Source organism: Mytilus trossulus, chromosome 13 (genome assembly GCF_036588685.1).
Source record: "Mytilus trossulus isolate FHL-02 chromosome 13, PNRI_Mtr1.1.1.hap1, whole genome shotgun sequence".
Taxonomy (NCBI): Eukaryota; Metazoa; Mollusca; class Bivalvia; order Mytilida; family Mytilidae; genus Mytilus; species Mytilus trossulus.
The window spans coordinates 290,903-314,249 of NC_086385.1; the positions used below are offsets into that span (position 1 = coordinate 290,903).

Below are 23,347 nucleotides of genomic sequence, written 5' to 3' on the forward strand. Positions count from 1 at the left end.
GTAGTAAAAAGTGAATATACATTGTATATTGTATATAACAAAGATTTAAGTTGATTCTGGACAAAGAAAGATAACTCCAATTAAAAAAAATTCTTGCAGATATTTCTTGCTTACTATACTGGACAAAGAAAGATAACTCTTAATTTAAAAAAAAATTGCTATTTCACAATATTGTGAAATTAGATATTTCTTGCCATTGCACAATACTGTGCAATTGAAAAGACTTGCTATTGCACAATACTTAATATAATAATTTTAGATCCTGATTTGGACCAACTTGAAAACTGGGCCCATAATCAAAAATCTAAGTACATGTTTAGATTCAGCATATCAAAGAAGCCCAAGAATTTAATTTTTGTTAAAATCAAACTTAGTTTAATTTTGGACCCTTTGCACTTTAATTTAGACCAATTTTAAAACTGGACCAAAAATTAAGAATCTACATACACAGTTAGATTTGGCATATCAAAGAACCCCATTTATTCAATTTTTGATGAAATCAAACAATGTTTAATTTTGGACCCCGATTTGGGCCAACTTGAAAACTGGGCAAATAATCAAAAATCTAAGTACATTTTTAGATTCAGCATATCAAAGAACCCCAAGGTTTCAATTTTTGTTAAAATCAAACTAAGTTTAATTTTGGACCCTTTGCACCTTAATGTAGACCAATTTGAAAACGGGACCAAAAATTAAGAATCTACATACACAGTTAGATTCGGCATATCAAAGAACCCCAATTATTCAATTTTGATGAAATCAAACAAAGTTTAATTTTGGACCCTTTGGGCCCTTTTTTCCTTAACTGTTGGGACCAAAACTTCCAAAATCTATACCAACCTTCCTTTTATAGTCATAAACCTTGTGTTTAAATTTCATAGATTTATATTTACTTATACTAACGCTATGGTGCGATAACCAAGAAAAATGCTTATTTGGGTCCCTTTTTGGCCCCTAATTCCTAAACTGTTGGGACCGAAACTCCCAAAATCAATACCAACCTTCCTTTTGTGGTCATAAACATTGTGTTTAAATTTCATTGATTTCTATTTACTTTAACTAAAGTTATTGTGCGAAAACCAAGAATAATGCTTATTTGGGCCCTTTTTTGGCCCCTAATTCCTAAACTGTTGAAAATAAAACTCCCAAAATCAATCCCAACCTTTATTTTGTGGTTATAAACCTTGTGTCACAATTTCATAGATTTCTATTAACTTAAACTAAAGTTATAGTGCGAAAACCAAGAAAATGCTTATTTGGGCCCTTTTTGGCCCCTAATTCCTAAAATGTTGGGACCAAAACTCCCAAAATCAATACCAGCCTTCCTTTTATGGTCATAAACCTTGTGTTAAAATTTCATAGCTTTCTATTCGCTTTTACTAAAGTTAGAGTGCGAAAACTAAAAGTATTCGGACGACGACGACGACGCCAACGTGATAGCAATATACGACGAAAATTTTTTCAAAATTTGCGGTCGTATAAAAACAATAAAAGCGAAAATATATCGCTACTTTTCGTACAATCAGTCGTACAGATACATAGACAAGCTTCAAAGCTTTGCAGATGGATACAACCACACTATGCATAGCACTATCGACATGGCACCCATTGAAGTAAAAAAGGAAAATGCTGAAACGGTCCGGTTATCGACATATTTGTCAAGACCACATTCTGGAAAGTTAAAGAAAATTTACCACTTCAGGTTTAAACTTGGCGATCGAGTTAAACTTACACATTTGAGAAATATTTTTTCTCGGGAATATGACGAAAAATGGACGGGTGAGGTATTCACGATATCCGGACGATTCTGGAGAAGCAGGACACCGTTATATCGCATCAAAGATTACCATGGAGATGAAATTTCTGGATCCTACTACCAATCTGAACTTCAACAAATAAACGTCAAAGACAATTCCTTGTGGAAAATTGAGAAAGTGTTAAAAACAAAAGGAAGAGGACCCTATAAACAATATTATATCAAATGGTTAAACTGGCCAACCAAGTTTAATTCATGGGTTAAAGCCAGTGATGTCAAAGACTATTAATCTAATTGTTTTCTTTTATAATTGTATTACAAATAAAAAATATCAAATTCACAGTGTATATTATTTCATTTTATTTTTTGTACCAAACTTTTTTTATTTATAGTATATGTATTTTCTCGAATATATAACTAATAATCATAAAAAAAAGATAAATATACATGAAAATCTAAACATTTCTGATGCCCTTTACGAGAAACGTTCAGAAGATTTCACGCCGACTCCTAAAAGGGCGGAGTCTCCCCTCGATAAACGAGACCATGCATGTGTAGGATCGGATGAATAGTCAGACTCATAACAGTGGACAGGTCATGTCAAACACCAAACATCCGCTATTGGCTAAATGACCTCAACTAGAGCCTCATTCACATACATGCACGTGGAAATCTACTCTAGATGTTCATATATATTTACCTTGAAATATAATTATTACTTATTAAAATACGTTTTCTTCATTAATTAAGTTAAGAATTTAATAACCTTTAAGAAGCACCCTTATATCAACAGAGGTGGCGTGTTGATATCTATTCCAAGGCAATTGCGAGCATAAAGGACCACACTCTATGCCATTGGAACGGAGTTACTCTTTCTAGTTAAAGAAAATTAGTTTATCTCCATATACATGTATCAGAATATTTCACGGTATTTAAATACTTACAACTATTTTCAGTTCGAAGTGACGTGGTGGTTCCTTGGAACTTTAACTCATGAGACATGAACTCACCTGAGTTTTGTCGTATTTATAGTGGTTCGTGGACCGGTTCACCAATAGGGAAAACAACTCTGATGTTCACAAATTAAAAATATTTTAATACGGGATTACATAACAAACAATATTAATTATGACATTTTATTATACTAATGTAGAAAACAATCACGAAAAAATCGTTTTAACACAGATTTTAATAAAAATCAACATTCATCTCGTCCTTAATCCCCCTTGAATTGGACTGATCCATTTTCCCGTAAATCTGACCTGTTCAGTTAAATATGTCCGCCATGTTGATAAGTCGTGTTTTTATTGCTGTTACCAGAAAATCACATTTTAACATGATTAAGACTGATTGATGTGCCTAAAATATCGGATAACGTCAATTATTTATTCATGGAGTTGATTAGCGTTAATAACAATCATTTATTTCACATGGATTAATTCTAGTTGCAGGTTATTAACGTAACGGGGGATATTTCTGTAAAAACAACAACAAATCGTGTCGGTTGTGGTTAGGTGTACCGATTTCTTTTATAATTCTTTATAAATTAGATTATACAGTGTTTTGTGTGTGTGTGAGGGTCTACTGTGTGTATTTTCTATGTTTATTAAGTCTTAATTAAAAAAAAAGATACATTGCAAGAATCGGTCTGAAAATAGTATTGCATATGTTTATCTATGTATTGACTATTGGTATAAACCGGTATAATCCAGTTATTGATAGCGTCAGTTTAACATGGTCAAAATGTAAACATGACCCAAGTTATACTTTTTGATTATATTCATTTGAAACAAATATCTTTAATTTACAATAATCGATATCACCCGACTTCACAAACATAACAAAACAAAACACCAAAATAAACGTTCACTGTCAATAAAAATAACATTTACACAAACATCTATTTATACTCATGTAAACATTGTACGGTTCACTTAGTAGGTCATATAAAAATAGGCAAAGTTGAAGAAAATATTTTGGAATACACTGAACATATTCTGAAATACAAAGGATGACATACTGTTTATTGTTTGACTGGTCATCAACAAAAAAAAAAGGTTATGTCTTGATTAATTAATTTGGTCAAACCCTATTTACCCGAGTAGAAATATATCAATTTATATTAATTAGACTTGATCGAAAAATTAATCATTTTACTAAATTACATTATTAACTGTCATAATTAATTATTAATTAAGACATAATTAATTATAAATTAAGACATAATTAATTATAAATTAAGAAAAATCAACATTTCCTTAATTATATTACTAATTAAAAAAACCTGACCACTTCACCCTTGTCAAAGATTCCATCCACCAAACAAAATGGCGGCTTTAACATTGGGTCTATGGGGAAATATTAATTAGACTTAATTTGTCATAACGAAATAGTTGATCGAAAAATTAATCATTTTACTAAATTACATTATTAACTGTCATATTTAATTATTAATTGAGACATAATTAATTATCAATTAAGAAAAATCAATATTTCCTTAATTATATTACTAATTAAAAAAAATGACCACTTGACCCTTGTCAAAAATTCCCTCCACCAAACAAAATGGCGGCTTTAACATTGGGTCTATGGGGAAAAAGTGGTCTAGTCTAACAGGGATAACTACTACATAGTAGGTCATATAAAAATAGGCAAAGTTGAAGAAAATATTTTGGAATACACTGAACATATTCTGAAATACAAAGGATGACATACTGTTTATTTTTTGACTGGTCATCAACAAAAAAAAAAGGTTATGTCTTGATTAATTAATTTGGTCAAACCCTATTTACCCGAGTAGAAATATATCAATTTATATTAATTAGACTTGATCGAAAAATTAATCATTTTACTAAATTACATTATTAACTGTCATAATTAATTATTAATTAAGACATAATTAATTATAAATTAAGAAAAATCAACATTTCCTTAATTATATTACTAATTAAAAAAAACCTGACCACTTGACCCTTGTCAAAGATTCCATCCACCAAACAAAATGGCGGCTTTAACATTGGGTCTATGGGGAAATATTAATTAGACTTAATTTGTCATCACGAAATAGTTGATCGAAAAATTAATCATTTTACTAAATTACATTATTAACTGTCATAATTAATTATTAATTAAGACATAATTAATTATAAATTAAGAAAAATCAACATTTCCTTAATTATATTACTAATTAAAAAAACCTGACCACTTGACCCTTGTCAAAGATTCCATCCACCAAACAAAATGGCGGCTTTAACATTGGGTCTATGGGGAAATATTAATTAGACTTAATTTGTCATCACGAAATAGTTGATCGAAAAATTAATCATTTTACTAAATTACATTATTAACTGTCATATTTAATTATTAATTGAGACATAATTAATTATCAATTAAGAAAAATCAATATTTCCTTAATTATATTACTAATTAAAAAAAATGACCACTTGACCCTTGTCAAAAATTCCCTCCACCAAACAAAATGGCGGCTTTAACATTGGGTCTATGGGGAAAAAGTGGTCTAGTCTAACAGGGATGACTACTACTAATATAGACACAGAGAAACAAATTAATCAACTAACCTTTCGCTTGAAACAGTATTTCTATCTTTCATTACGGATATTATAATAGAATCTCGCTGTTTTCTTGACCATGTCATGATGAAATTGTTAAAGTGAGTAAGGGATGTTTCGGAACTTTGATTACCAAACAAATTGATTATAAAAACCGAAATACAATGTAACATTTGTTTTTACTTTAACTGCTAAAAACCTATTATATTTGTCATCAAACGCAGCTCCGCGTTTGACACCTTCCTTTGAAGTTATTTATAGAACTTTAATAAAGCGTAGGTCAGTTGATTAGTAATCACGTTGATTCTGTTAAACTGACGGTTTTATATACTTTAAATTGATTGTTAAAAAAGATTGAATGGTCTCTTCTGATACTTAAATATGTTGAAGTCAACCCATGCTTTGCAAATTTTAGAGGGGGGGGGGGGCGCACGCCCGCCACGCCCCGCCTAAATCCGCCCCTGACGACCACAAAGCTACATATACAGTTATCTATATTCTAATGCAAAACAAATTCATTATTTAATTTCATTCATTATTGCAGTTTAAAATCTTCATTAAAGAAAATTCCGCGAAAATATGATATCTTCTTTGGTCCCTACACTAGGTAACGTAATAGGTATGCTTCTGGCGTCAAACAAAAACACCGGGCGTTTCCTGGCATCTGTGCCGCTTTAGAATGTAATAAAAATTGATAAAATTTTTTTAGGTACAACATTTCGGCTTATTACTGTAGAAATTACATGTCAATACATTCAGCAATTCAAATTTTCGGCTTCCTTAGTTACAGACACAAGGAGATAGAGAATTTTACGCTAACTGTCATCGAACCAGAACCATTGATACAAAATAACTGCATTAGAATACACAGTACAACACTTTCTTAATAGATCAACACATCAATCAACAATATGCGCATAAGAGTAGGTGGAGTTAAGCCCAAATAGTCTCGATCCCCAAAGTGCTATATAAAAAGAGCAATCCAAAATAAAAGTTAACCCATTACGTTTGCTAAGAATTGAAATTTATTGTTCAACATTTAAACTTGTATAAATGAATAACAAATGGTAATTGTTACTTCAGTTCTGCAAATTAAACGCGAAAAGTAACTGAAATATATCATGTAAATTTAACGTATAAGCTGGATCAACATGCAACTGCTTTCATGTTATATAATCGCGAAACGATTGGATAATCTTTATATTTTCATACATGTACCTCAAATATTCATTAGAATTTAATCTTCACTTTAACACAAACAAAACCCCCTTAAAGTTTTTTTTTTTTTTTTAAAAAGAACAAATTATCGACAGAATATTATAGGGGTGTTTGTTTGTTTTGATAGTGTTCTTTGTTCTCAGACATATTGACCACACCGTGTGTTTAAAAAAAATTATAATACAACTATTGCTTATGTCCGTGTTAAGTGGATCACACGTGACAAAACAAGATTCTAATCATTTATTTACATACTAAATTACCAACCTACTACCAGGCAAGGCATACAGATATGGAACTCCACATGTACAACCACCTTATGCTAACAATGATCACTGGTGTTACACTGATCACCGTAAATGCAGTTACGGTGATCCCAACATGGCAGAGCCCGAAACAGGTATTTTTTTTTAATGTAATTTCTATGTGTACACGCGTTGTTTTAAAGAATTTGGCTGAAGCTAGGTTGATATGTACGTTATTGGGGTATGTGTGTGTTCTAAATATCATATGCGACCTTGTAACCGAAATAAAAGCCATTTTAAATTTACGGAAGATCATCGTAACTCCAAGAATTTTGTTTGTTATGATACTCGTAACTTGATTATAAGATAGTCATATCTTGGCCATGATCGTAGTAACTTGTTAGTGATGTAACTTTCTCTATATGCTGATAGACGACTGTATATAAATCGTGCTTAAATGTTTGATAGTGTGGCAAGAAAAAGTGAATAATTTACTTATTTACTTTACAAGTCATAATTTACGGAAATTTTTCATCATGATGACAAGAAGAGGCAAACATTTTCCAAGTTCACACATTATTAAACCGTCATGATTCTATTTCTTTAAAATTATCTCCCCATTTTAGGCATACAATCGTAAAAATGGAAGCCATTGTAGGGGTGCAAATTTAGCTCTTGGAAACAAAAAGATTTATCCACATATCACCTTTACGATCCTTATATGCCAGTAGTATTTTTAAAGACAAATGTATCTACTAGGTAATTACTGAGCCTCAGTTAATGTCTGCATTCATTTACCTTAAAACTAATGTCTGATCGGTTGTCATGTGGAATTTTCTAAAAGGCAGAGCAGGCAGAAATCAAGTTGAAATAGAACAAAAGAATCGAAGCTCTTTGTTGGAGAAGGCGATAAATGCCTACTGTTATGATTCCTATAGTTACAAACATTTTAAAAGTTAATAGAAACAAATGAAATGAAAATTGAATGTTAGATTGCGAAGTGTTTTATTATACACACACCATTTGCATAAGTTTTCAATTTATCTATTACGTAATTAAGGAGAACAATTAGATAGCAAGTCGACCAAATACGCGTCTATTTAGTTGGGTATAAAACATACACAACTTCCGATTTGAAAAATGAAAATAAGACAAACAACGAACATGTCATTCTAGTTATTCCTTAATTTTCGTTTCTGCCCTTCCATTATGTGACGCAAGAAAAAAATCCAAAAAAAATGGTGAACAATTGCTTCGAAAAGTGAAAATTGAGTGCAACTTTTTATGTTAGGGCGTGTTTGAGATAAATATTTGGTCTTGAAAACATATAAAGCAAAAGTATTTGATACATCATCTCGCTTCAGATTCTATCGTTTTAACTTTTTTGGATTCGAGCGTCACTGATGAGTCTTTAGTAGACGAAACGCGCGTCTGGCGTATATACTAAATTTAGTGCTGGAATCTATGATGAGTTTTTTTTTTCATATGTCAAGGCTATAGGTTGACTTTATTACATCAAAAAATCAGAGTGCTAAACAAATGAAATGTATAGGTCAAGTGCAATACCTTTCTAATGAAGCCAAAAAGAAAACAACCAAGAGAAGGTGTGTTCGAATAGCATTTTTTTTTACTAAATGTACATGACGACAGACTTTTAAGTTGGATCTTAAAAAATGCATATCTTCAAAAAAACGTCATTTTTGTGTGTGTGTGATATCTAGGGTTTATTTTTTTGAAGGTAAAACTAACAATTTTCAGTGGTTGAAAACTATAAACCCTAGATATCACACAAAAACAAATAAGTTTTTTTTCAAAGATATGCAATTTTAAGATCCAATTTTATAATCTGTCAAGTACTATTAGTAAAAATTTGCTATTCGAACACACATTCTCTGTTTTTGTGATATCCAAAAAGGTATTTCACTTTACCCATATATTTCATTTTTTAAAACTGTAATTTTTTTATGTTATAAAGTCCACCTGAAGCCTAGATATATAAAAATGATACAATCAGAAGCGAGATGATATATCAAATATTTTTGCTTTATATGTTTTCAGGACCAAATATTCAACTGAAACACGCCCTTACATAAAAAGGTGTACTCCATTTTTCCCTTTTTGATGCATTTTTTGTCCTTTTTTTGGATTTGTTTTCCGAGTCACATAACGGAAAAGCAGAAACGAAAATTAATGAACACATAGATTGATATGGTCTCTGTACGTGGTAATTTTTTTTTTTAAATCGAAAGTTATGCTCTTTTTGGTTTTAGATCTATCTGAATAAACACCCATGTCGTCAACTTGATATTTGACTGTTTTGCTGAGTTATGTTATGGATAAATTGTAAATTTATGCAAATGTTGTTTATATGTTGAAAATATATTTCAATCACGAAAGTTGTTTACGCGTTTGTTGTTATCTTTACACAACTTTTTTTTAAATTAAATATTCAATCAGCAACTGTTTTGTCCCCGAGGGTATTACCAGCCCAGAAGTCAGCACTTCAATGTTGACATAAATATTAATCATACGGTCATTTTTATAAGTTATCTGTTTGCAAAAGTATGAAATATTCGAAATACTTAGGATTTTCTTATCCGAAGCATAGAAACATACGTCTAGATTGTCAAATAATAAGCCTTGAATCATTGAAAACTATTAACACCACTGGACCGATGGCATTGCTAGTAGACGTTTCATTCTCGAGGGTAACACCAGCTTAGTAGCAAGTACTCCGGTGTTTACATGACTATCAATTAAATGGTCTTGTCTTATAAGTTAAATGTTAGTACGACGAAATGCCTTGTTTTCTGTTCAATTGCCTCACATGTACCACTTTATATCATACAAAACATTTCCGTAATCTATATTTGCGAAAACAAATTGGTACGAGGATCATGTTGGCTGATCGTATGAAATTTCACTTGCGCTCCAAACTGCTATACATAATTTTACCGTGATAAAATTTAAATATTTTTATTGCTGACTTTTAGCACCTTGAAAATTATTAAAAGTTATTGCATATAACCTGAATTAGGGACAAAACTATCAAATCCAAAAAATCAGAATTTCATCACTATAAACATTATATTGCAATCCTCACCCTGCTTGTTTGAAGGATCGTTTCATTATTTATAAATATTTTGATATGAGTGCCACTGATGAGTCTTATGTAGACAAAACGCGCGTCTGGCGTACTTAATTACAATCCTGGTACCTTTGATAACTATTTACACCACTGGGTCGATGCCACTGCTGGTGGATGTTTCATTCCCTAGGGTATCACCAGCCCAGTAGTCAACACTTCGGTGTTGACATGAATATCAATAATGTGGTCATTTTTATAAATTTTCTGTTTACAAAAGTTTGAATTTTTCGAAAAACTAAGGCTTTTTTCATACCAGACATAGATTACTTTAGCCGTATTTGGCACATCTGTTTGGAAATTTGGATCCTCAATGCTTTTCAACTTTGGCCTTGTTTGGCTTTATAAATATTTTGATATGAGCGTCACTGATGATTCTTATGTAGACGAAACGCGCGTCTGGCGTACAAATTATAATCCTGGTACCTTTTTCCTGGAAATATTTGTTCGATAATTGTTCTCTTTCAAAATGCAACCAATTAATTACGAAATATAGTTTTTTAAGCTAGATTCTCCCGAAGAACTATCGTTACTTGTCATTTTCGAATAAAGTGATATAATGCACAACATTTATCTGTGTTGCAATGGATCTATCGGAGCCATGGTCTGCTGGTAATTTGAGCTTGATATAGCTTCTATACATACTTAAATAAATTGAGAATGTGTCTATGGTCCACAGTTTTTCCCGCTTGTTAAAACTCACGAGTCAACTTCCACATACATATGCAGGATGTACGCATTAAGAACTTTTAGGTGATTATAAGCATAAGTTTAAAAACCTTTAGTTGAAGCTAACAAAAGTTACAGAACGGAAACAACAGATTTGGCAATTTCTTCATTTAAATAGTAGCATTTCTCATGAACGGTGAAAGGAACGCTACTCAAATGTGAACTTGATCTGTTTTTTTGGGTATTAAGCATTGTGTATACGTTTCAGAAGAAACTGTTGAGACAAACTAAAGTTAGAGAACGGAAACGACGGATTAAGATATTTTATGTTGATAAAGGGACATTACTCATGACTGGCACCCAATTTCGACCATATCTTCATCTGTGTTCAGTGGTTAAAAGCATTAAGTTATATAATATTTGGTTGAGACAAACTAAAGTTAGAGAACGAAAATCAATGTTGTTGATGTTCGGGATAGACAGTTGGAAAATTGCGACAGACGCAATGTCAGGGGTATACTTAAGGTTTGCGTTATTTTAGAAATGTTTGCGTTATAACGATAAATTATGCGTTACAACACAAACATAGGACCACGTATATAATTGTTTCTTTACATTTGCAACTTTTCAAGACAATAATACTTACGTAATTTCTTTTCTTTAATCTTAAATATCTAAAAACAAAAGAATGTAAAATTGTTTTTTTCAGTCATCAGCAATTGCCACACCATACCACAACCTTTACTTTCAAGTACAATGCATTTAATTCAAATAAAAAGTTACTTCAATCATTTCATGAGAGTCATTGCTTATCTTGAATAAAATGTCACGTAGTATTTTTAAACTGATGTATACCATTCTAACCCGGAAACAATTATAATATGCATGATAAAATAGAAATAGGTATGTTTTTGAATTATCTTCATTTTAAAAGTAGCATTTCTATTTCATAATTTGCTAATACCTGTACAACTTTATACAAAATTTCAAAACAAAACAATCTTGATTGAATATTAAACGTTTCAGTCATCAGCACTTGCCATACCATACCACAACCTTTACTTTCAAGTACAATGCATTTAATATTTTATTTTGTTATATTTTAAAATATTTTTGGTCTATTCATACAAAAGTGAACAAGAACCATTAGACTTCATCACCTATAATGTTTGTTTGTTTTGCTCATACATTGTTGTCAATATAATGTAATACTTGCGATACGCTTTTAGGAAAGATAAAACTTTAACGCAAATTTGACAATTGAAGGTAAGGCTGAGTTTGTGTGTTGTGATAATTCACCCATGATGTTTGCTACATTTGGTTAGAATTGATTAAAACGAGAGCGACGCATGCAAATTGATTAACCCATCATTGCATTTCATCTGATGGTGAAAAGATTATATAAAAAAAAACATATAAAAAGGTCGGAACAAAAATTAAATGGCAATATGCAATATGTAGATAGAAAACAATGCATGCAATTACCGATTTACATACACATGTATAGGAATTAAGTATTATATATAATGGAATTTGATGCTATTGTCATTCAAGTGAGAGTTTTAGCTAGCTACAAAACCAGGTTCAATCCATTATTTTCTTCATAAGATGATGACTGTACCAAATCAGGAGTATGCTAGTTTGATGTGTTTTAGTTCATTATTTTTGTGATTTTACTTTTTAGTAACTAGTCAAGAAGATGACAGCGGTTGTCCATTAATTTGATGTGTTTGAGCTTTTTATTTAGCTTATTCTTAAGGGACTTTCCGTTTTGAAATTTATGTGGATTATATTGTTCTTGAAGCAAACGCTTCTGGTACATTAAATTTAAAAAGTATTGTTTTTTTCATAAAATATAAAGACCCCCCCCCCACGTCGTTTAAATTAGGTCCTGTTGTCTACAGGCTTGACATTGAGGCCACATCAAAGTCAGTGTCATCTTCAAAACTAAATTGTTATCGGCACATACATGTAAACTTGTAAATGAGTAGGTCCAGTAAGACCCCTTTTTGGCCCCAAAATATAGCAGTTTTTTCAAATTGTTTAAATGTAAACTTTTAATTATTTTTTGAACAGTAGAATGCTTCTGCTACATAAATATGGGCTGTTTTTGATAATACAATGCACATATATCGAGAACTAACACCATTAAGTCATGCTAAATTACTGAAATCTTCACAATTCTATCATTTTAGTTTAATTTTAGACGGTTTTAGTGTAAAACGAAAGTCTCCACATTCGTGTTCATCCTTAATATTGAAATGTAGGTTGTATTTTAAGATAATAAATAACATATAAATAAAGGCAACAGTAGTATACCGCTGTTCAAAACTCATAAATCCATGGACAAAAAACAAAATCGGGGTAACAAACTAAAACCGAGGGAAACGCATTATATATATAAGAGGAGAACAACGACACAACACCGAAACGCAACACACATAGAAACGGACCAAGCATCAGACAAAGCACCACGAGAATAACAAATATAACATGAAAACCAAGTACATGACTTTGGGATAGACAAGTACCGTGCCACGTCTTATCTCAATATCTCAAAAATAAGAGAAAACACAAACGACTCAACCTTAAAATACAACACACACAGAAACGAACAATAATATAACAATGGCCATCTTCCTGACTTGGTACAGGACACTTTTAAAGGGGAATACAAGTGGTGGGTTGAACCTGGTTTTGTGGCATGCCAAACCTCGCACTTTAATGGCAAAGCTAAATATAACATTGAAATGACAACATAATGTTACAGGACTACAAAGGTTGAGGATGAACACGGATGCGGCCACTTTCATTCTTGACGAAAACCATCCGAAAAAATACATTTTCCGGCATATTTGGTAGATTTTTCATATTTGAGCTTGAATTGGATCTTTTTTTATCACTAAATCAGTTAAAATCTTTCACTTAAACTAATTCATTCAAATGAAATAGACACTTAAGAGTTTTAAAGGTGGTCAAAATCATTCGTCAGACGAGCCTGAAATTTGAGGCCAAAATCAGTCCTTACCGGACCTACTCCTTTTTAAGTAAAAACATGATGCACCGTGCGCCAACATATATAATAGGTCTGTTTTTTTTTTTTTTTTACCTTAGCTCAAACATGTTAAATATTTAAAATAAACTATTTCCTATGATAAAGCTTGATGCTTAAACTTTGATATTAAGATCAAGATTAAAGACCATAATTGATTTTGATTTAATCTTTGTAATATTATTTGCTGTTCAACTAAGCTAATAAATTAAAAACATAGTATTGACAATAACAATCAAAACCAAGGAGTAAACAAAGACTAAAAAAAACCAAAGGACATTTACATCAACAGTTATAAATAATAAAAAAGAAACAACACGAACTCCACTAAAAACCGGGAGTGAAATCAGGTGTTCCGGAAGGGTAAACATTTCCTGCACCGTATACGGCACCCGTCTTGTTATTTTATTGTTCAGTTCGGTAATGATGGAAGGTCATCATGACTGAGGAAGAATATCAGATATGATTTCTGACACACTTTTGTCATAATGGCCAATGGGGTCATGATGGCGACCGTAACATTTTTTGAGTGATGACCTTAATTTGATTGATTCAAAGCCCTGTCTTAGAAACTTTTGAGAAAGCAGTATTCCTCTTTCAACAAAATCAAGGTATATTTTTATTTACATAGAGCTAGCTCTAGAGTAAAGATTAGATGCTTCCAGTTTAAATCATTCCAATGATACTAAAAGTCATTGCCTTTTTAAAGTAGCCTTTACATATAAATATGTTATAGCTTTGCTCAATATTATAGAAACCTTATAGTTTTGGAATAAGTGCAAAGTTAGAGTTTAACTGTTGTAAAAATTTGTTCATTTGATTTATTCATTAAAAACATTTTTGAAACACAAATGCTGAATAATTGCAGACAGAACTAGATAGCATTAGAAAATGTTTTTCGTTCAAAATATTTAACATTTACGCATTATATCAAATCTGGTAACTTTTGTCTTCCAGTTTGTCAAGTTCGTTATCTATACGAACTTACCGGAAATTTCTGGCCTTACTTAGATGAATTAGGAAATGCGAACAAAAAAAAGAACAATGATATATTTTGCTGTGGTTTATGTAGAGGAAGAGCCGAGTGACTACGCTCTACGCTAAAAATTCACTACGTGTCCATGTCAGTCGTAACAATGGACATCAGGAAATTCACGTGATATTAAAACCACGTCTTTTTAAAATTTGTTTGTTGTTTTATTTTGGGAACATCTAAATATTCGGATTCTTTTAAAATTTGAAATACTATAACAATGTTTTTATGAGTTAGATTTGAATTGACAGGTTGAAAAGAAAAAGCGATATTTGTTTTAATTTCAGGAAATCAATTCAATCACCTGCAACAGGTATGTAGGATAGATGTTCTTTTTTGTTTTTAGCCAGTAGTGAAACAGTTTACATACCATGTCAACATGCCTGAACCACATATTTTCTATGTCGTTTATATTGTGGAATTTCGCATTAACATGATCTTCACAGAAGTATGTTCCGTCTTCAAAATAACTTTTGTTTCGTTCTTCAAAACTGATTCTATATTCCTTTTTGAAGTAATTTCCATCATTACATTTTGCTGCGACAGTGTAAGATGTGGGGCCTAGTTTGTTTTCTAGTTCTTCAATTTTGGAATGTAGCTTCTTTAAAACGTTTTGATATAAATCATCCGATACTTGATCCCATTTCCATACTTGCAACGATATGGCATTCTTCGAATAGCAAATTATTAACTTTCTAGATTTTTTTTTATCTAAGAAAATCACTGCTTTTCCTTCATATATCGCTTTCTCCTCATCCTCTTTTCCACATACAGTATATTCTTTAATGTAACTGACTAGAATGTGATTGAAATATGCAAACGGCAGGAACGTGAATTCAAGTATAAACCATGGTGAGATTGTGATTCCTTCCTTATCAACTTCAAACTCTTTCCTTAAGTCATCTACGGAAATTGACCTATTTCGAATCATGCATGGGATATAGTATAACTTTGATATTTCATCACCTTTGGTACCAACATATTGCGGTTTAACAATTATGTCAAATTTTTCCATAACACTAAGTACATATGTTTTTTGTTCTTTCTCTAACACATTTTCGTTTTGAAAAAGATCATCAATAATCGTATCTGATAACCTTCCAGTCTCTGTTAGTGCTTTCCATTCAGTCGATGATATTTTTGGATTTCGTTTTTTAGGATCGTCATCACAAACGAGGCATCTAAAACACTTGACCAACCAATTGGGCTGTAAAATGATATATTCACGTATATCATTGAAAAAAATAATGTTCCCAATTTTATGGTGGTAATTAAGAAACGCGAGCAGTTCACCTTCTCCTTTTATTAACATCTTATTTCCTAATTTCAAAATATTCGTCCATGACAGTATATTCTTTTTCAAATCACTTGTTAAAAAATCCAAGGCATTTTCCAATTGAATCCAATGTGTAGGAAGTTCGACCTGGAAATAACTCATGTCTTCTGCAATCTTACTTATTGTCTTTTTCAATTCGTCAATTTCTCCATTTTCATGTGTGTTAGAAATGTAGTGGATGTTTCTTTTGTGATTAGCCTTTGTATTCTGTCCAATAATACAATCAAATTGTTTGGCATATTCAGATATTCTCTCATCAAGCTGAAAACGTGCAGAAGTCATATTAAAATAATCTATATAACAGTTAAATCACTTATAAGCCAAAGAAGTTACTTTCCTAAAAATAATAGCCCACCCTAATATTAAGTAAACATTGCTAACAATAGAACGAAAAATAAGGTTGAAAAATAAGTTATCTGCAAAATTTGAAAGGTACTGTAAGGTATCAATATAAAATAACACAAATATCGAACTCCACAGAAAATTCCAAATTGAAAGTCCCTTAACAAATAGCAACAAATTTCAAAAGCATTGGAAAACAGTTGTAAAAAAGGGACGATAGATACCAGAGGGAGAGTCAAATTCATAGATAGGAAATAAACTGACAACCCCATGGCGGTATTATTCATAACTTGTTACATGGATTGTTTTTAATTGAACCTGGTTTTGTAGCTATCCAAACATTTCAAGTGTATGACAGTATCTTTCATCTTCATTGACAAATTGTTTCTTCAAGCCTTTAGTAATGCCTACAGTTGCAATAATATATTGTACTTGAATCAAGATAAGAAAAAAGTATGTGAAAGACGAGCTAGTTCCGTAATGTTTTAAGTGGAAAATAATTTATTTCTTTTCGGTTAATGGCCCTTTTGCCGATGGCTGTGATAGCTTCTAGAAACAGAAACAAATCAGATGAAACTCCGAATTATGATGTTCGGACTCAATTATTCTTTTCACATTTTTTTTATATAAATTCTTTAAATCATTCCTTGTTGCTAACACAATACTTATGTACAGCATTTCATCAAGTATCCCTGTAAGACGTTTACTGAATATCCAGGACTAATATTTTTATAGCCATAATACCAAGTAAAACATATTATAGTAAAGATATTAAAACTCACACCATGTTGTGACATTTACAGAACATAATTGTTGCTCTACCTATAGCGATTCTTTTAATACTATTTTCACGAAATACTGAAATAATGAAAGACAGCAAGGTTAAATGTTTTCTGATACTTTTTATTATTTTATACATCAACATTTTTGAGAATAAAAAAATCTAAAAAGTTTGAAGAAAATTATATGTTATTTTATTCTACTAAAGTTTTATGCTAATAAAGCTTTTGTCGGGATATTTTATTTACAAATTTGACCCATCATTACCTTTATATCTGAAAACATTACAATTGCACTTATCGTACTCATATAATGATTATTTCTGTGATTGTATCTCCGATCCTTTACAATAAATATGAGCTAACTCCATCTTTATGCCTAATATATCTTGCATTGTGTTACAACTCTAGATTCTACTGACGAGGAAATGTAACACTAGGCCACCGAAAGGTGTATAATTGACTAAGCTGAGTGGTCTAGAGCGATGGACAGTATTTATGTATTTGTATAATTTCACAACATTATATATATAATCCATCCACTCATGCAGTTGCATACTCACACACATATACCGATCCAATTGTTACCAAACCCTAATGATTGATCATTTAAAGTGTTGCATAAGGATATAAAACAAAATTAATTTTGAACCTGATAAAGACAAACATTACTATCAGTATAATTTAGAGGAGAACAAATGAAACAGAAATTTACAGCTACAGGTAACCGTAAGACCTTCAACAATGAACAAAGCTCATACCACACAGACAGCTGTAGATAGCTCCGAAATAACAAATTTATAACAATTCAAACGAATATACAAACGGCCTTATTTATATACCCATACAAAATTGAATGAAAAATAAACATGTAACACAGCAACAAACGACTTCCACTCGGGACTTAGGACAGACTCATTCATACAGACTATGGATTTGGTGAAAATGTTAGACTGTTACAACACTGTCCCCTAACCTGGGACAGCGGTGTCAATGTACAAGTATATAAATTAGTTGAAAAAGACTCAACTCGTTAAGATGATTGACATTTTAGCCAACTTATGACGAGAACTTATTTTACGTATGCATCTCTATGCTACATTGGGTGATGAGAAGATGAAACAATGGAGGTGCAGGAAATGACATTGCGAACAGATTAAACAAAGCCAGAAATATTTTCAGATCATTAAACAATGTATGGAAATCATCACAATACAGTAAGAAGACCAAACTTAAACTATACAGGAGTTGTGTTTTATCTGAATGCTGGAGGATGACAGAATTAGATCTAAACAAACTGTCAATTTTCCATACCAAAAGCTTAAGAAGAATCCTACATATTTTCTGGCCAAATAAAATATCAAATGAAGACCTTTTAAGACAGTGTCATCAAGATAGCATGGGTACAATATTAACGAGAAGGCGTTGGAAATGGATTGGGCATGTCATCAGAAGAGATAGAAATTCCATCACTAGAACAGCTCTAAATTGGACTCAAGAAGGAAGACGTAAGCGAGGTAGACCAAAGAACACATGGAGACGTACTGTAGAAGGAGAACTGAAGACAACGAATAATACATGGGGAACAGTAGAAAAGATGGCCAAAGACAGACAGAAATGGAGAACCTTTGTTGCTGTCCTACATGCCGATGGCATACCAGGCAGTAAGTTAGTAAGTAATCTCTATGCTACAAAGGTTCAAGTTAAAGCCAATAGAGATCGTAAAAGTATATTTATCAAATGATCATATCACAATTGCAACAGTAAGAAAGGGATTGACTCATGAGACTGAAACGAAGCATAAACACAGCAATTTCTAGTATTTCTAAATAAACTTTATGTACCGATCTGCGCTTGTATCCACAGCTGCTGAACGCTATTTTAAAAACAACTACAACTAATATATAGAGAATAATTATCCAGTTTATGATATTAATCAATTATATCACACTGTTTCACCTTTGCCCTAGGATGTATGTGCCTGTCCAAAGTCAAGAGCCTGAGATTCAGTGCTTATTGTTTATTGTTGTGTTTTCCTTAATTTTTAAACATTGATTTGGTCGTTAGTTTTCTCGATTTAGTTGATTTACATTTTTCATTTTGTGGTGTCTTATAGCTGTCTTTTCGGTATGGGCTTTGCTCATTGTGGAAAGCCATACGGTGACCTATAATTGTGCATATTTCTGTGTCATTTGGTCTTTTGTGAAGAGAGGTCTCATTGACAATTATACTACACCTTTGTTTTTGTACAGATCACAAATTTAAGTATAAGAAATGCATAGACAGTATATAAAAGCATAGCCAATTGTCATGTCAAAAGTACAGAATGTCTATAGGACCATAAGTGGTCATAACAGTATAGCAGTATATATGTACTTTTCAGGTGTCCAATAGATTACACGTCATTGTTACGTTTCTGTGTTAAGTGAACAACTAAATCGCGGAAATAAGTACAAAACAGTATGTAGTCTTAAACTTTTAAATCTCATGCGTGATGTCAAATGTTCAGCCATTGTTGTTTTTAAAAAGTATTTATCAAAGTCAATCGATCATCATTTAAGATTTGTTCGTGCAATACAATTTGTGAATTTGGTCGGATCCAAGGCCCTCTACCCCTGAATGCACGTGTAGGTATACAAGGACAAAAAAGTGTCACATACATTAATATAGGAAAAGATGAAAAAGTAAGTTTTTATTAATATATATATGTTGTGTACAAGTTATCATTTTGTACAAATTATAATTTGTATTTTGACTACAAATTATAATTTGTAAAAAACGTGCCTGTACAAATTGTTAATTGTACAAAATTTGACCACAATTAACTTGTACAACAGTTTAAAATATGAATTTTGGTGAAAATGCATTGATTCACACGATAGAATTGTAGTTAACTGATCACACACCAAACCTTATTAACAAAATACACCGTTTTTATACAACTACAAAAGGCAGTTTGTGATCTCCGAAATTTTTGAGAGAGAAAAAAGTAAACAAATAGATTTTTTTTCAAATTGTTAATACACAAACTATTTTTTCTTAAAAAAAAAATCTGTCAATAGTAGTGCTTGAATAGTACATTGTACTTATCGTTATTTTGAGGCATTTTTTTTATTCAGAAACTTTGCAAAAACTTTTATAGTTTGTATCGTGAAAGATCGTGTACAGCCTTTTTATGATCGTTAAAAGGATCCCAAAAGATTTGTTTGCCACTAGATATTTATTCGTTATTTCAAAAAGTCCATGAAAACAATCAAAATCATAATAATTTTTTTTCTTTAAACAAGTGATGATTTATAACTGAGATAGGTATATAAAAGATTGGATTGACATGACTTATTCAGCTTCACTTCTGGTTATGAAAAGATTGATGGTTCAATGCCATTGGATTTTATAAAACTACACCAACTTGTTTTCGTATAAAATAAAAGTTTGTGTGTTCTGCATACGTTTTATGTTGTTTTTAAATTTCAGATTGTCTGTTAAAATGATATGAATTACTGCCCACATCAAATTATCTGCAATTTATTTATAGAAAAATCATATTTAAAACAAATAGTCGAGTACACCTTTTACAGTTGGGTGTGTTGGAATCTACTTTGAATGTTAAACCTTGTAAAAACAAAACAAAAATACAACGTTCTCGGTTCGGAATTCATATTTAATTATGTCTTGGTAGTTTTTTTATATTCATAATTTGAGAAGAACTAAAATATGGGTTACGTGAAATGACAAGAAGTGATGGGTATATTTGATTATAAGTTGCCAACTTACTTACTTATTCAATTATAATAATTATGTTCATTCAAAGTTTAATGACAAAATATTAAAAGATTAAAAAAAAAGTTGGGATGATTTTCATGTCAGCTTATTTTCGATTTATGAGTTATCTTTCGTTCCTCTTTTACATAGAGTTTACTCCAGCAAAAACTGCGTGTTTAAAGAACAAAACATACATGCAGTGTATTCTCCCCTCTGTCGCGCTTCAATACAAGAGGACGAACTACGTTGAGTAAAGTAATTTTATTGGAAATCTCTAATAAGCAATGTACTGTTATAAAGACCTGACTCCATCCTGACATGGCTGCTACTAATTTATACATCCCACACTACCAAGACAGGGTTTTACTGTAGGAACCTTTTTTATATACCCAACTCAACCCTTGAGACTTAATTAGTATTTGAACAAATAAAAACAATAATCATACAGCTAGGTATTTTGAAAGTAAATCTTCATTATATTTCAGTATATAGCTATTACTCATTTGTTTACAGAGTTCGTGATCATAACTTTTTCTACAATTTTAACAAGTAAAATTAATGTCGAAAGTACGTTTAATGAATATATATTTTACATGTTTTTCCGATAATGTTTTAATGAATCGATCTCATTATATTTGGACATAAAAAATGCCATTATAAGATATGTTTGGCTAAATTGATTAAAATAACCCCACTATTAAAGCAGTACCCCTTTCTGAAAACAGGCAAAATTTGGAAATCAGGCATGTCTACTAAATGATCTGTAAAACTCATTCTAGTCTATCTTTATGAATGTTTTCCTATTATTTGAATACTGTGGAGCTAGAAGAGTATTCTTATCTATTATTTTTATTTGTTTCCTCCTGATTAATTGAACAACGTTCAATAGTTTACCCCTCCCCCTTTTTTCAATGAAATCTACCCAAGTGGGCCTCTTGTTTCAGTCAAAATTAAAAATATAGCCAAAACTTTTTCATATTGAAGAATTTGCTACAATACAACTATCTGGACACAAGAAAGACCGTACCTTTCTCTTTTTTGACTATACTGGTCGTTATACATGCCTACTATATTAGGGTTTTTAGACTGTACTTAACACACCAACGAATGAAAAATTTTAAATAAAATTCAAGAAAAAACAAAATGAATACTCAAGCTGGTGTTTTTGATAAGCAAATTAATTACTTGTCACACCTAATCACAAAAATCCTTGTCATGATGATTAGTTTTAAAAAATTCTACTTTTTAAACAAATTTTTTACCCATATATGGAAATTTCAATTAACCACGCAGTGCCGCAGACAGGAAAAGAAGTATAGATTCATGCAAAATGAACATTTTGTGAAAATCTTTTCACAAAAAGTCCATTTTATACATATTCTACCTAAATGACAACAATTGAGCCATGAAAATAATAACCCTAAAGAAAAACAATTTATATCTATTAATTCTTTTGAATGGTGTCTTCAGTATAAAAATGTATAATAAATACATAATTTCAGTTTTTTCTGTGTAACTTGATACCCCGTGATTTTTTTCTCTTAAAAAGTTCTTAAATCATGATGTTTTATCATTCTCGGCACACAAAAATCCAAATGAGCTACTTCCTTGCAGTGAAAATATGAAAAATTACCCTATGCAGGTTGCAGTCTTGTAATTGACTGCTCCATAGTCTTACATGCAAAACATCTAGTCTTTGAAAATAAAAAAATAAAAAATGCTACATAGAAAAAAAATTTCATGTTCATATCATGTATGTACTAAATTCCTGGATATTTTGACAAGACTGAGCTCCCTCTTATTTGTTATATTTACAAGAAATCTACCCAGAAATTTGTGTTTAATTATAACCAATTGTGAAAAGATTTTAATATCAGTGAAAATACACCTACTTCATGTAATTGTAGTAATTCCGCATACATTTATGGACCCATTTCCCATGTTTTAACAGGAGATCTTAACATCGTTCAAGACCGAGAGTTAGAATTATTCCTCAATATAAATATCGTCCCCCGTCAGTAATTAATTGGAATGAGTGTCGTAATATCATCCACGACTCACTCCGTACTTACTGCTTGAAATAGATAAAACGGGATAAAGCTGCCAAAAAAAATCTTTGAACTCTTTTTTTAATTCAGTAATGAACATAGTTTTTTTTACGTATTCAACATTTTAAAGAACATTTTATTATTAACAATAACCACAATAAACCTATTTCTCGTATCAAACATAAACTAAAAGAACTAGCCAAGGAATTTGTTTTTGTTCCGTCCGATAAAGTTGCTAATAATATTATTATTGTTTGACGTAAATTTTACATTGAGGTTCTGAAAAAAGAAATTACCAATTCACCAACATTCCAACTGACTCCATTTTCAGAAAACGACATCTGTAAAAAACATAAACTTTTAGCTACCGCTTTACAAGCAGAACCAAATAAA

General features: G+C 31.3%; 2 protein-coding genes and 1 long non-coding RNA gene across 3 annotated transcripts in view; 1 reads left to right on the forward strand and 2 right to left on the reverse strand.

Moving 5' to 3' along the window:
* The window catches only part of LOC134694826 (uncharacterized), a 17,998-nt gene extending 15,254 nt beyond the window's left edge, over nucleotides 1-2,744 (reverse strand). Inside the window, exon 1 of the mRNA XM_063555889.1 lies at nucleotides 2,701-2,744. The gene's annotated coding sequence lies outside the window, so the exon portion shown is untranslated. The remainder of the gene's footprint in view (nucleotides 1-2,700) is intronic.
* Nucleotides 1-16,305, reverse strand: part of LOC134695245 (uncharacterized) — a 22,823-nt gene extending 6,518 nt beyond the window's left edge. Inside the window, exons 1-2 of the mRNA XM_063556462.1 lie at nucleotides 15,058-16,305; nucleotides 11,249-11,276 (exon numbers count right to left, since the gene is read on the reverse strand). Coding sequence (XP_063412532.1) covers nucleotides 11,249-11,276; nucleotides 15,058-16,305 — 1,276 coding nt within the window. The remainder of the gene's footprint in view (nucleotides 1-11,248; nucleotides 11,277-15,057) is intronic.
* The window catches only part of LOC134693995 (uncharacterized), a 146,048-nt gene that overhangs the window by 38,907 nt on the left and 83,794 nt on the right, over nucleotides 1-23,347 (forward strand). The window lies entirely within an intron of this gene.